The sequence below is a fragment of the Teleopsis dalmanni genome, chromosome 2 (assembly GCF_002237135.1).
Source record: "Teleopsis dalmanni isolate 2A chromosome 2, ASM223713v2, whole genome shotgun sequence".
In the NCBI taxonomy this organism is placed as follows: domain Eukaryota; kingdom Metazoa; phylum Arthropoda; class Insecta; order Diptera; family Diopsidae; genus Teleopsis; species Teleopsis dalmanni.
Window position 1 is genome coordinate 240,940,170 of NC_051847.1, and position 16,124 is coordinate 240,956,293.

The following is a 16,124-nucleotide window of genomic DNA, read 5'->3' on the forward strand; positions in this document are numbered from 1 at the left end:
TCAACACACAAAAGACCGGAACCCTTTTGTTGATTTCGTTGGTGCAAATGTTTTGGTTTTTGACAGCTGTCAGTCGACACGTGTGGTTAATAAATGCCGCTCAGTTGTGCAGAGAGTAAAACTGAAACAGTTTTTCAGAATAAAAAAAATTTATGTTCATATTTTGCTATATAAATTTTTTATAAATTATTTCAAATATTAACGCCTACTATAATATTTATAAAATAATTATTTGTTGAAAGTAAATATCTTGAGACATTTATATCTATCAAAGAATACGAAGAAGACATGGATAACAGAATTTAAAATATTTAAAATTAAATTTTTTTGCAAATTATTTAAAAATAATAACGTCTACTATAATATTTATAAAATAATTATTTGCTCAAAGTAGACTTTTTAGACTTTTGTACCTATCAAAGAACATTAAGAAAACATGGACAACAGAATTTAAAATTTAGTAGAGCGATATACTACATCGCCATAACGGTGTTATAATTTTACAACCAACATAATATCCATAATTAAAAATTTTTATTTAAAAAATTTCAAATTCAATTAATGATATTTATATCATTATATAATAATAATTATATAAATTATAATAAATGAAACTCAATTATTGTTGCAGATTTATTACAATATTAGAATAAGTGCCATTAACCTCAGAGTTTTTCTTTCCGATAGATGCAAAGCATCGAAAGTCAGTGTTAAAACTTGAACCCACTAAATCTATATTTTAGAAATGCGAATTTAAGCCTTGTTGTTGGATTTGGATTTTGCGTATTTTATTTTCGTAGTTAAAAATAATTACTTAAAAATAGTCAAGCAATTTCAAACCCTGATTAATATATTTTACGGCTGCATTTCACTAAATAAAGTCATGAAATGAATAATTGTGCTATTAAGACTAAATACCTTACACAATTTTGTATGTGACACTTAACTAAGTGTAATTCATTTTCCTAATTAGCGGGTCAATTAGTATTATTTTTATTGGAACTTTAATGTTTCAATTTTTAGGTCTTAGCAAAAACTAAGACCTAAATAAAAATAAACAAAAATAAAGTCATTAAATGAATAATTGTGCTATTTAGACTAAATACCTTACACAATTTTGTATGTGACACTTAACTAAGTGTAATTCATTTTCCTAATTAGCGGGTCAATTAATATTATTTTTATTGGAACTTTAATGTTTCAATTTTTAGGTCTGAGCAAAAACTATATTTTTTACAAAAAAAATTCCAAAAATCTATCAACGAGTTTCGTTTAAGTAAATATTCTCTGTCACACGTGATATGTTCAGTATTAAAATAAAGTTAGTTGGCAACGCGTGGGCTGCCGAGACGTCAGGTTCTTACATTTGGTTTATTGTGGTTTTGTTTGGAATTTGTTGGTGTTCAAGAGTTAAATGATAACTAATAGCGCGTTTATATAAAAATTAAAAAAGATTTCACTTTTTTACTTGAAAAATGCACCCAGACTTGTCACCACATTTACATACACCTGAATGCAACCAACTTGTACAAGAGTTACTAAATTGCCGCGAAGAGGTAAATATTAAGAAAATAAATTGTATCAAACAGTTTATATAATCGTTTTTTTTCCACAGAATAAATTAACTAAATTTCTTGGTATTTGCAATTCGCTTGACACAGCTTTAAATAAGTGTCTTAAACAGGAGCGTATAGCGCGTTCAGCAGCCAATCGAGCCAAATCAAAAATAAAACTACAGGAAATACACGAGCGTATGCAAGCGGATACATCTACATAAGATTTATTATAAAAAGAAGTAAACAATATTTAAAAAATGTCTACAGAAATTGAAACGTCAAACAAATCCCTTGAGCAATACTATTATGTCCATGAACCTGAATTAATATGCGGTGTAGAAGTTCCATCAATAGCCGATGACTACGTAGAAGATCATCCATCCTTAGTGGATCGCTTTTTTACACGTTACTACTACATAAAGAGTGGTGCAAATCCAACGCCATATAAAGTATTATTTCATTCTAATCGTGTATGCCTTATATGCTTAGCACCTGAACATCCTGCTTTGAAAGAAGGCATCAGCTCAATAAATTTTGACATTGGTAATATAAATCGTAGTAAAAATAGTGTCAAGGGTAAAGGCAAGAAGGGTGGTATGGTTCTGCAAGCAGATTCAACTTTAGCCTTACTAACAACAGTTACGGGAAAAACGTATAAGATTCCGAGTTGCGTTCGTAGCAAACTTATTGAAGTTAATACTAATTTAGTAAACAATCCAAGCCTCTTTAGTACTGCTAAGGAAGGTGAAGATTATCTTGCTATTGTGTTACCTAAACCCGAACACTGTGATGAAATTAAGGAAGGTTTGTTAAGCCAAACACAATATGAGGAAAAACTTGCTACAATTGATTTTATGGAGCAGAATACACAACTAAACGAAAGTGTGGAGGAGAGCATTGAACAGAAAAATGCCGAAGTGACTAATGTATTAGATAACAAAAATGTAAAGCAATCTATAGACAACATGAAGGAGAAAATAAATATTAATGAAATATCGAAAAATGCTGAAACAATTGAAGCGCTATCATAAATGTTTCCTTATCATCAATTATTATAATTTGACATTAATTTTTATATAAAATAGTTATATAATTTGTATTTATATATGATCAGTTTTTGTGTTCATTTAATTAACAATATAAAATATAACTTTTTTAAAGTTCAGCAAAAATTTATTAAAAAATCCAATAGAAAACTTAAAATATTTGAATTAATTTTGTGTTGTTGCTAGAAAGTTTCTTAAAGCCTTAAAAGTACTGTCGAAAGAGATAAGCTAAACTTGATCCGTTTGGCCGCACATAGTATGAACTTGAGTATAGTTGTTAAGTAATGTGAAATATGCTTATTATAGAATTAGAGCGGTCATCTCTAGGTCTTGCATTACACGACCAAATGCTCTTAACAGCTTTCGCTGGAGTAATGTTTAGAAGCATTCCAAACAAAATTCGTTAAAAAAAAGAAACTAGTCGGGAAATTTGTTATCCAACAACTTATTATAGATTATTATCCATGCAAATACACCATGTCGACATTATGTTGGCGTCACTGCTCCGGATACGTTTTTTAGAAAATGTATGACTTGAGAAATTTTACACATACCGGTCAAACTCGCCAATATATACGGTTCCTTTCTATAATCATTCTCAGACTCTTCTCTTACAATGATTTCACTATTTCTTCTCTAAAAGCATGTTTTTTGTAATAATGTATATTTCTTGAAATTAACAGTAGAAGAATGTTCTGGCAGTAGGACAGGTTTTCAATTAATATATGATATATATAATCTACTTGCTTTTACATAATTTTTAGATGTTTCTTAAATGTAGTTTTCTACCAATCCAAAAATAAGTTAACTATCATACTATTACTTAAGTATAAAATCCTATGTATAACATTTCAAAAGCAGTTCCTATACGTGACAACGATTGTGATAGCCCTGATAATTTGCTGCAGCATAACTTACTCTATATCTCCTTTTCTTTTGAAATGGATAAGAAGAAACTACTTCCTTTTTAGCTATAGAAAAACCGCATACCCATCCAAACCACAAATTTAAAGTTATACAAACACTTTCGCTCCTCCACCCGCTTATAAATAGTCCCTTATAAACAGTAAGGCACGTGGTCAATGCCAATTTCAAGTGCTACATCCGTTGAGAAACTTCTATATAGATTCCCGAATAGAAAACTAAGCAATGTACATATATGATCAGGTAATAAAACTAGTCAACACCGTCAACTCTAATCTAATCAACTAATCTAATCTAATTAATAAACTAATCTAATTAACTTTAAACTCTAACTACCATATTTAACCTTCATCACTTCCTCTAGATATGAGGACGTTTGCTCAAATATTTAACACCATATTGTCAGTGAAAGAGAATTTGAGAATAGGTGGTAAGGTCAAAAATGTTTATACATATATAGATATACATAGATATAGATCTATATTAATGTATAGATGTATGATCTAAAAATAAGAACCTTTTAAAATGTCAATTTACGAACTTTAGGCCGTATAGCCGAAGACCCGAATGTTTAAAAGAAAAGCAGGCTGTCAATTTAAACAGTACACCCAAGTTAGCAATTTTTATTTTTTCTCACACAGTGTAATTATCAGAGGCGTGGCGTAATTTAAAGGTTAAATGAAAATATTTAAGTAAAAAGAATAAAGTATATCAACAATATAAGATGGACCAAATTTTTTTTAGAGAGGCTTTGAAATAGTAAACTCCATACCCTATACCCCAGGGGTTTGTGAAGACACTGGATTATACTTACTGATTTGACAAGTTCGTTATACTTTCTTCTCCTTCTTTTGCAAAAATAATTTAAAACTGAATTGTGTTTTTGTAGTTTTTTATTTAAATTAAAATGATCAATCGCAGTTGACTTGAACCACATTTTTGTTTGGCTTTGCAAATAATAACTAAATAAAAAAATAAAATTTTTTTAAATTTCATTTATCTAAACTGCAAAATGATTTAAATTATTGAAAACTTTAACGATTTCGCGACGTCTCCACTGTTATTTTTATTAAAAAAGATTATAACTTATTAACTATGACGGAGTCTAAACTTACAATGCAACCAGTTTAAAATTAAGAATTTACTTTAATGAAGAAATACAGTGTCTTGTGGTACGCTAGAATTAACAAAAAAGAAAAAAAACATTTCTGAACAAAATTTATCTTTACAGCACAGGAACACGGATTGGATTGGACATTTACATAAAGTTTAACAACAATAATTTTAAGTTAATTAAAAATTAAATAAATGCCTTAAATTCTTACATCGTGCAAGGGATAGACTTCTGAGAATTTTGAATTTCCTAAGATTTCAATAACTTCTGTGCCTTTTCTGTGAAGCTCTGGGATTTTCTCAAATAAATAATTTAAGCGTAACTGTAAAAAGTCGCTCTCTTTCTCTCTATTTTTAATCTCTTTATTAGTGTTGTTGTATTAAACATATTTAAGGAATATTTTATTGAAAGCAGTGTCTCTCTCCATTTCTGTTGAATTCTCATGGAGAGAGAAAAAATTTCCCAAAATTAGGAAATAATACAATAACTGCTTTTAAAAACTACAAGAGTTTCCTAAAATTTTTATAATTGCTCTCTATTAAATTCTCTCTCTTTCTATATTTTAAGCCTTTTATAGGTTTACATTGATTATTCCTCTAAATATTGATTAAGTGCTTTTGATTTGCAAAATATTATTAAATTCCTAAAGAACGTGCATTTAAATATTCTTAAAAATAATGTTTTATTGCTCTCTCTCTATTGTTTGTTGTTTGTATTATATGTAGTTGCATTTGAGAACGCTTCATTTTGTCCCTCTCTCTCTTTCTCTTATGAAACAAAACTATTTTTTTATTTAAATTAAAAATGAGCAAAATTTTGTTAAATTTTGCACTCAACTTTTAGTCTTTTTTGTTGAACTCTCAGTCCCGGTTTGTGTTGTGTCACCAACTTCCTCTTTGGCTTCAATGTTCGTTAATGCAGCTTCGGACATTTTCTTATATTTACCGGCTAATTCAGGTAAATCATAAGCAATGGCCACATCCAATTTTGTAATTGGACAGCCTCGGAAGTAAGTGCACGTTTCGGATAACTTCTTAAATTCAAATAATGGATTTAAACGGAAGAAATCACGATACACCTCAGGATCTGGTAAGTCATAACGTGATATATTTGTAAGTGTTGAAAGACCCTCATAAATATGATAATTTTGCGGATGATCTATAATATCATCGGCGATACGCCTTTTGTTGCCGAAAAGGGTCTTATGGTTGTAGAAAGTGTTAAGATAACAATCAACCATTTTAGCATGATTGCGAACGCGCACCTAAAATAATACAAAAAACAAAAACAAAATTAAATCTTTCATAGTAAAAATAGTTTACTATAAATATATATATTGTAAATGAATTTACTTACTGCAAAACGACGTGCACTAGCAATTTTATGCTCGATCCTCTTATCGACAGCAGTACGCAAATCTCTCAAAAATGCACGTTCTTGTGCTAAAAGTAAACGTGCCGGTGCGCCTTCCTGGTATGGATGAGACCACAGTGATGTTGTATACATCAGCGGTGGCTGTGCTGAAGACATAAGTGGCGAAATATTCCAAATAAGAGCACTCTGAACACGCAATAATTCTTCAGGCTTTACAGTATCAGCCTTATTTAGAACTATACGTGTTTGGTATTCACGACCTTTAAGTTGATCTAAAATTGCTTCAGTTTCGGGTCCAACATCTAATTTAGCTGGATCATAAACTAAGAAGATAATATCGGCGCGATCAATAAACCACTGACAAGCATCGTTGAAAGGGAACAAACGAGATACTTGTTTGCGCACCTCAAGTATACCGGGAATTTCAACAATATTGACCTGAAAGTAGAGCATATATGTTAAGTGAAGTAATTATCCAAAGTGAGTATGAATTTTCTATAGTTAATCTTTATAAAATATATTGATTTAATATGAAATACTTAATTTTCATTAATAAAATAATGTTGTATATAGTAACTCCTTGTCTTTAAATAGAGCACAGTAGTGCTGGAGGTATGGGTAGATTTGTCTCCACTACAAGAGCATTTACATACAAAAAGTATTAATCCAATACTTATAACTATAGCAACTATTATAAGGATTAGAGGAAACAAAACAACGGCTAGAATTTCGGAAGAATTAGAGAACTTAGGAAACCAATCTAACAGAATTGGTCAGTTGTGTTGCCTACAGAACACAACTGACAAGATTTTTATATTGAGAAACGATTTGAGTAGCATATTCTTAACATATTTAGATAAGCAGAATGCATAGGAATATATATCAGTATTCTTGCCATCAGAAAATATGTAGAATATAATCGCTGCAATGGTTAAAAATACATAGGTATACTATCGGATAATCAAGGTGCTATTCAAACATTAACTACGTCCAAGGTTGGCTCTTAGTTAGGATGGAACTGTATTCAAATAATAAATTGGTATGACAGAGACTACAACGTCAGCCGTTAGGTTTCTGAACATACAGAGCTCCTAGAATATGAGCAAGCCGATAAACTGGGAGAAAAAGGAACCTCTTTGGCAATCTCAGGGCCTTAACCTTATTGTAGTATAGGTAATGGCGTACGGAATGAAATGCTAAGGTATCAATAAAGACAGAAGAGGCAGGAACTGTTAGTGTAGATGTGTGGCAATTCAAAATACTATAAGGAAACTATATGCGAACAAATTTAAAATTTGAGTATTGACCCGTCACTATATGCTCAAAGAAAACCTTAGAAATATAAGTATTCAATTAAACCCCATGAACAACCATACTCATCAGAAAACACATTAGGAATATGCAATGCTCTCGTGAACGATAGACAATATCTAGCACACAATATCACACGAGATATTCGCAATACTTGGTCCAGCCGGTATCAAATTACTGTTGAGTACACAAAGACTTTTTTGTTATGTGGCAATGAGAAAATTCATTTCTTCAATTGCTTCTTCCACAAACTTTTCCGTTCCTAGTCTCCTACACTCATGTCACAACTGTCGCGGGTTACTCAAGTTAATAGGAATATCATTAGTTGTGCGAAACCTTAATGTTTAACATATTCAAACTTCGGAGATGCATTTTTGTGTAATTTTGTAATTAATTTACAAATGAATAAATAAATAAAAATAAATAATTAAATAAGTACACTACCTTTTCTAGCAATTTGTTGGGCATCTTTAATCCTCTTAAACGGTCTTCAAGTCCCTGACCGAACTTTTGTAGACCGGAGAAAGTGTAATCGGCGGCAAGCTGAGTTCCATCCAGAACTTCAGTTTCATTGCCCCACATAAGTATATTGAAATAAGCTGGTGAAGGTTCAGCACCTAAAACAAAATTGAGAGCCGAGGTTAAATAATTATATTTAGTTTATGTTACAAATATATGCTACATTATGTTAATTATAAGACAGTTTAATTTAATTTAATTATATGAAACGTACCAGTTCTCAAAGAGTTGGATGTATATTCATTGTCGGTTAAATAATTCAGAATTGAAGATTTACCACCTGACCATGGGCCCATGAAAAGAATTAAAGGTTTCGAAAATATTTCTGGATCTCCGAAATGGCGATTACTTAAATCGCGATATTTATAAAGCGTCTCCAAAGGTTTAATAGCAGTTTCGTAAATACGCTTAATATCGCGTAAAATTATTTCAGCAACATTATCCACAGCTTTTTCGCGAGCATTGAATTCTTCATTCAATTGCAAAAGTTCTGTAATATGTTCACGGCTACGAAGGTTTTCAGGTATTTCGCCTTCCTATAATTAAAAAAATTTTTATTGATATTTTTTTAAATTTTTGAAAACCCTATGTGTATTGTTTACCCAAAGTAATTCATCTTCTGGTTTAGTATCCTCTTCAGATTCTTCGCCATCGTCACTGTCATGTTCGTTGGGTATACCATCTCCATCGCGATCAGCATCTTGATCGTTAGGTATACCATCGCCATCAATATCATCATCCTTATGATCAGGTATTCCATCTCCATCTTTATCGTCATCTTCATGATCAGGTATACCATCACCATCCATATCGCCTTCTTTACCTCTTGTTGGAGCTGCTTCAGCGCCGACATCTCGCTTTTTGCGTTTAACAACTTCTTCTTCTTCCTTATGATCATCGTCATCATCGTGTATATTTGGCACACCATCACCATCAACGTCACGATCATGTACATTCAAAATACCATCACCATCCATGTCATCGTCATGTTCATTTAATTTACTGTCACCATCAATATCATTGTCATTATCATTGAGTATGCCATCTCCATCAATATCTAAACTCTTTGGCTCTTCATCATTAGGCATGCCATCGCCATCGACATCATGATCTTTATCGTTAGGTATGCCATCACCATCAATGTCTGTATCTTCATCATTTGAAATTCCATCGCCATCAATGTCATGATCATCTTCATTGGGTATACCATCACCATCAGTGTCGTTTTCGTGTTCGTTAAGTATGCCATCACCATCCATATCGTCATCCTTATGATTTGGTATACCATCACCATCAATATCATGGTCTTTGTCATTCGGTATTCCATCACCATCAATATCATGATCAGCATCATTAGGTATACCATCTCCATCGATGTCATCATCCTTATCATTGGGTATACCATCACCATCTATATCATCATCCTCAACGTTCGGTATACCATCACCGTCAATATCGTCATCTTGATCATTAGGTATGCCATCACCATCAATGTCATTATCTTCACTATTCGGTATACCATCACCATCAATGTCATCATCCTGATCATTTGGTATACCATCACCATCTATATCATCGTCATCAACGTTTGGTATACCATCGCCATCAATATCATCATCTTCATCATTAGGTATACCATCTCCATCAATATCATTATCTTGATCATTTGGTATACCATCACCATCTATATCATCGTCATCAACGTTTGGTATACCATCTCCATCCATATCATCATCTTGGTCATTTGGTATGCCATCACCATCCATATCATCATCTTGATCATTCGGTATTCCATCACCATCCATATCATCATCTTCATCATTTGGTATGCCATCACCATCCAAATCATTATCATTTAAATTTGGCACACCATCACCATCAATATCCTTATCTTCAAGATTTGGTACACCATCACCATCTAAATCAGTATCCTTCTCATTTGGGTCACCATCACCATCGATATCTTGATCATCAACATTAGGTACACCATCACCATCAATATCATGATCCTCAACATTCAAAAGACCGTCACCATCAATATCTTTATCTTCTTCATTGCGCTGACCATCACCATCAATATCATGATCATCAATATTTAAAACACCATCTCCATCGATATCCTTATCTTCTTCATTTAACAAACCGTCACCATCAATATCTTTATCATCTTCATTACGTTTACCATCACCATCAATATCAGTATCTTCTACATTTGGTACACCATCTCCATCAATATCAGTGTCTTCTTCATTTGCTTCACCATCACCATCGATATCATGATCGTCAACATTTGAAACACCATCACCATCGATATCATGATCATCGACATTTGATACACCATCACCATCTATGTCATGATCCTGCACATTTGGTACGCCATCACCATCAAGATCGTGATCTTCAACATTTGGTACACCATCACCATCGAGATCATGATCCTCAGTATTTGGTACACCATCACCATCAAGATCATGATCTTCGACATTAGGTACACCATCACCATCCATATCAGAGTCTTCTGTATTCGGTATTATATCGCCATCCATATCTTCATCGTGTATATTCAATATACCATCTCCATCCATATCTTCGTCTTGTTCATTTGGTATAACATCGCCATCTATGTCGCTATCTTCTTCATTTGGTATGCCATCTTCGTCGATATCACGTTCTTTAGGTAATTTCTTTCTATCTTCAGTCGAATCCACATCCTCTATTTCCACAGTTTCCAGTTGATCATCAGCCGGCTGATCAGATTGCATGCCATCATCGTCATCATTCGTTGTGCCTATATAGCGTTGAGTAGAGTAAAAATATTTATGAGTATATAAGAGTATCTCTAGTATAAGTCGCTTATTGGAATGCCTATCGGTAATAAGAGTTTCACTCTAGTTGCCTGTCAATTACTAAAATGTGTGTTCGCGAAAATTGCTTTTAGCAATTTAAATATTAATAAATAATATAAATTAACATAAATTGACAACTTGACAGATTGCTGTGAAAAAATCAATTAGTAGAACTCTCTGACCTGTGAAAAGTAAAGCCGTAAAAATTTTACAAAGTGGTTTTTTTATTCTGTTTTTTTTTTGTGTATTAAATATCCTTAGTAGATATATCACAAGAGATATTTTATAATTTTGGATTAATATATTTCCATACTATAAGTTATTATAAAAAAACAAGTTTTTAGAAAGATTTTTTTATTGGATCACCTGTTTTGAGCTCGTTTATAGCCTTTTCAATGTAAGGGCGACATTCGGATTCACTTGGTCCAATTTCAGATCCGCTAGCGAATGCATCTATAAATACAAAAAATCACAAAAAAAGGAAAATTAATTAATTAATTTAATTAATTAAATTAATTTGCATAATGGAATTACTTTTAATTTTGGACAAATATTTGCACTTTTACACTGAAAACTTTTTACATTTTTAAATTTTATTTCTATTTTATATTTTTATTTATTTCTCTTAACTTGACAATAATTTTTAATATGAGCACGAAAATTATTGTAAAATAATTTTAGTTTTCGGTTTTTCGTTTAATAATTTGCGTTTGTATAACGTTTTGGCCTTCTGCCCAAAACTTGGCCCACACAATTTTTTTTTTTTTTGCATATTAAATTTTCCATTTCCACAATTTTCATTTATCTTCTTCATTTCGCTATGACATATGGTAATTATTTGAGGTCGCATAGTTTTCAAGCGCTTTTCCATTTTTTTTACTCTTTGGAGGCATCACATTAAGGTCATTCAAAATTGTAAAATTTAAGATCTGAATAATTTAGACAGAAGTATGTTTACGTCAGTAGATTGTTTTATGGGTTTATGAGTTTCAAATACAAAAAAAAAAAATATGTAAAATCTTAAAAATAGAAATTACATTAAGTTTTATATTTATATGCGAAAAATCCATAAAATGTTGGTCATGAAAGCATCTTCATTCATATTTTTAAATATTTATTTGTGTGTTCCAAACAATGACCTACATATGTATCTGCTGATTTTCCACCTACAGATATAAATTTCAAAAAAAATGAAAAATGGAATACTTAAATTAAAGATTTTGTCTTTAAAGAATACAAGCCTGTCAATTGGATAATATTTCCAAAATTAAATTTTAAGTTAATATCCTTGAAATACTTGAACAAAAAATTTGAATTTTAAGTAAAATAATTTACAAAATGATTCAAAGCTTCCAAATATATATATAAAGAAAGATCACATCTTCACTAGCGGCAAATTTCACGTGACGGGTTCTAAATCCGGTGGACAATCCAAATTCAAAATCTTGGGATTAGAACTCGCTGCCAGCGTAAGGCCGAAATCCGATAACGATTTGTTATGACCAATTAAGAGAAGAATTATGATTATGATATATTTTTTTTCTCCTAAGTGGTATATAGATCAACTTGAACATTTATGGTAAAATCATTTTTAGAATATTTAGCGAAACGAAGCTCTGTTTCGATTGTTTATGACCTGGAGACCTGGCTGGGGCCCTTGAGCATGTGCTACAAGCAAATCTGCTACAAATATAGTGAGTTAGTTATTATTCTTAATAGCAGTTACAATTAGAAAAGTCATCTTCAATAAAATAAATTAATAAATAGATAATAGTAAATAACAACAACAAGATTTAAGTTTTAATTGTTAACACTTTTTAGATTCATGGATTAAAAAAAATTTTTTTCTGTTATTCATTATTCAATATTTACTCCTTTCATAATCTTGCATCTGCACTGGCTGGACTTTGTCAAGAATTTTTCATACTCTTTTTTTTTTCACTATAGGTACATACAAATTTTTCTAGTTCGATAAAATTGGTCTTTTCAAAATAAAAAAAATTGAAATTTCTAAATTTTTGAGAATTAAAAATAATTAAATTAAATATTAAATTATTAAATCAAATTAAAAAATATAAAAATAAAAATTAGTAAAATACAAATTTTACTAAATTCTAGTCACTGTAGATGTTGAGTAAAACAAAGCATAAGCTAAAAGTTAAGGGATTTATCAACATAGTCAAGGCATCTGAAATATATTTCTAGCACTGAGTATATAGATTATAAAAATTTTATCGGGCCTCTGACTAGAGGCCCAGTACATGTCACCATGCGAACAAAATAAGTCTTTCAAAGTAGAGCTTGTTTATAAAATGGATATAAAACAATTAAACACACTATCTGTGGATGTCGAAAACTGAGTGCTAGTAGACTTATTCATATTGTCAACCAAATTATTACCCCTTACAATATATAGAATAAAATAAAACCATTAAAAGCGCTGGTGTTCATTAAAAGTGCAGTTTATGGTAGGTCATGCTAGCAGATCAAAAAGGCCACGCGTAGACCATTAAAGTACATTGGGAAACCAGATCAGAGTCTTAACTTTTTAGGGATAATGTGCATCACTTAGGATGCGCGTATGGATGAACGAATTTTATTAGGATTTCAACAGAAATCTCAGATATGTAGTCCAGTCCTGTAAAACTGATAGCTCGAAGTATTTTGTCGATATTTTATAACGTTTTTGATAAATTTTCTATATTAAAATTTTTAAAAATCCAAATAATTCAATCCAAGAGTTAAGTTTTTTATCAGACTTGATCCAGCACAGTTAACCATATATTATATATTATTATATATTTATATTATATTATTCAAAAGTTTATTTTAAACTTACAAACTCTTTACTTTGTTCTGTTATTCCTATATCAACTATAATAATATTTATACTGATCAATTTCGAATATAATATTAATAATTATATAGTTTGATTTTTTTCTATTCTAAACTTTTTTTATAATCCTAAGGATCAAAGATTGATTTATTTACATAAAAAAATCAGAAATTAAACATTTCAAAAAAATTTTATATAAATAAGAAGCAAAATAAATAATAAAAATTTAAACAAATTCAATAGATCTTATGGAAGACAGGCTGACTTAAGAGGAGGAACCATTGTGGGAAGTTTTAAATATTAAATGACTTTTAGTTATATTGGAAAAAATTGGAGACGATAGTAAATGGATATCTTTTGGCAAGTGCCAAGCAGTAGCAAAGCCAAGAAGTAATATTTGCTTCATCCTTCTCTGATTCGCAACTTCGATAATAATCGTTTAAAGGTTCCCTAATATGCCGGCATTGTAAATTGATAACTAAATTTAGAAACCAGCAGAATAAGAGGGCGACTAAGAAAACGGTGGAAAGAAGTAAAGAATATAAGAAATTGGAAAAGAAAAGCAAGAAACAGAAAAGAATGGAAGACTGTTGTTAAACAGGCTTAGGTCCTACATGGACTGTATAGTCGCGGATGATGAAATTTTGAAACTAAAATTATAATTATAAATTATAAACAATATATAGAATAAGCAACAATTACTTCAAATTTCCAAAACCCGACGGTAGCAGCTATACCATATATTTTGACATGACATGTAGTATTGCATTCTTTAACTGAATACAGGTACCAATACATATAATTTCTATTTGAATTAATAAAGGATGAACAAAAAAACTAACCCAAGAACTATTAATTTAAAACGTAATTGATTGTGATTTTTGCCATAGAGATTGAACAGCATCTTCATATAGGTACTTTATGCATCTTGAACGATATTCTGAGCCTTCCAGTTCTATGGACCGGGATAACTCTTGAATATAGTAGTGAAATGTATACAAAAAAAAATTTATTTATTAACAGTCAACGTTAATAAATAAGATTAATAACTTTTTTCATAAAGTATAAAGCTAGATAGTTACTTAGGTTCCTTAGATACTCTTTTGAATCAAGATTTTATTATGAATTAATATGAATTAAGAATTAGAAATGTATTATGAGTCTTATTTAAAATTTTTAGAATTTATTTCTATAGATATTTTTTCGGATTTATTTTTGAGTATATTTCCAACATCATCAAAGCAAAATACAATGTTTATAATAAAGTTTCCATACTTATAACCGTACTGTTACAAAGACGATGATAATAGGTTGCTTTTTTATATATTTCTCCGATTCAAATTGCTGATAGTTGCTGTTGATATATAAATTGTCATATAGTCTTTATTATTAATTACATTAATTAACTTTACGAAAATGTAATAATAAAAATAATAAATATTAAATTAATATTTAATATAATTAATAAATATTTAATTCAACTATATAATTTTCTCACAGTTTAATATAATAGTTAAACTATATATATAAAAAATATATACCATTTTATAAAATTAATTTTTTTTGTCGAAAGTGACGCGTCTTATGACGAAAAGAAACTATTTAAAACTTAAACGGGTTCGAATAGAAATGAAAAGGCAACAAGAAAAATTTCAGTTAATTTATTGAATATACCATTTTATTTACATTTAATTTTTTTAATATAATGTAATGATTATGATGATTTTCTTAAGCTTTCTTTTTTTTCTTTTCAGTCATGTTATTAATAATACTACCAACTGTGATTAAAGGTAAATAAAATGGATTTCTATCTAGAATATAATATATTATTTCTAAAAAACATACTAGTATGGTAATTTAATAAAATAAAATCAAAAGTATCAATACAATAAAAATATATTTGAGTTCGACTTTGGCAGCAATATTTGATGAGAGGTATGGAAAAATTTTCTATATCTTTTTATTATTATACAAAGATGAGACTTGGGTTTATCATCTTCATCCTGAAATAAAACATGTAGATCTATTTAAAAAGAGCAACATATGTTTAACTAGAAAATGAAAAAGAAAAATCCAACTGGGAGGATAATGAATATTGATTTACTGCAGTGGCTGTTATGTTGCACTTTTATTTCCTTCTATATTTGGACATACTATAAATAAGAAAAAAAATAACCAAAAATTTGTAAAGATTTTATTTAATGATATAAAAGAAAACTATACCAGCTTCATTATAGAATTTATAAAATGTTTTAAGTACTTAATTGATCAATAAAAAAATGGGTAAGATTGTTAAACGCCTAATAGCATCACATTTTGAAATTTACGAATATTCACTTCTTATTTGCAAAATGAGTACAGTAGTATATAGAATCAGTTCTATACAACTTTAATAAATATCACTATTTATTAAACAATATATATGTATAATATATCGAATCGAGAATGGTTACTCCTCTCGGCTCCTCGGGGAGGTATGCACATCTGAAATCAATTATTGCTTAATCTGATGAAGTTATAAACAATAATCCAGTCAAGGTGTAAAGAGGGGTTTTGAAAATACCTCGAGTTAAGAAAGAGTAAAAGTGCATTAGCTCA

At 30.1% G+C, this 16,124-nt stretch overlaps 3 protein-coding genes across 3 annotated transcripts; 2 read left to right on the forward strand and 1 right to left on the reverse strand.

Moving 5' to 3' along the window:
* The first annotated feature begins 1,366 nt into the window (after positions 1-1,366).
* Positions 1,367-1,795, forward strand: LOC119679978 (COX assembly mitochondrial protein 2 homolog). Its single transcript, XM_038092582.1, has 2 exons — positions 1,367-1,556; positions 1,616-1,795. Exons 1-2 carry the CDS (start codon positions 1,476-1,478, stop codon positions 1,775-1,777), a joined length of 243 nt encoding a protein of 80 aa, XP_037948510.1. The 5' UTR covers positions 1,367-1,475; the 3' UTR covers positions 1,778-1,795.
* Positions 1,795-2,594, forward strand: LOC119679977 (protein Abitram-like). Its single transcript, XM_038092581.1, has one exon. It carries the CDS (start codon positions 1,814-1,816, stop codon positions 2,585-2,587), a length of 774 nt encoding a protein of 257 aa, XP_037948509.1. The 5' UTR covers positions 1,795-1,813; the 3' UTR covers positions 2,588-2,594.
* A 1,807-nt stretch (positions 2,595-4,401) lies between these two features.
* Positions 4,402-11,150, reverse strand: LOC119677128 (the record flags this gene model as incomplete). Its single annotated transcript, XM_038088395.1, has 6 exons — positions 4,402-5,904; positions 5,997-6,452; positions 7,770-7,942; positions 8,059-8,380; positions 8,447-10,632; positions 11,057-11,150. Coding segments are annotated over 6 exons (3,663 nt in total), but the record flags the coding sequence as incomplete, so codon positions are not given.
* Positions 11,151-16,124: the final 4,974 nt, after the last annotated feature.

What these genes read in the sequence shown, in the direction of transcription:
- LOC119679978 (XM_038092582.1), top strand. Translation starts at nt 1,476, where the DNA reads ATGCACCCAGACTTGTCACCACATTTACATACACCTGAATGCAACCAA. An exon ending in TACTAAATTGCCGCGAAGAG is followed by an intron (nt 1,557 to 1,615) that starts GTAAATATTAAG and finishes TTTTTTCCACAG; the next exon opens with AATAAATTAACTAAATTTCT.
- LOC119679977 (XM_038092581.1), top strand. Translation starts at nt 1,814, where the DNA reads ATGTCTACAGAAATTGAAACGTCAAACAAATCCCTTGAGCAATACTAT.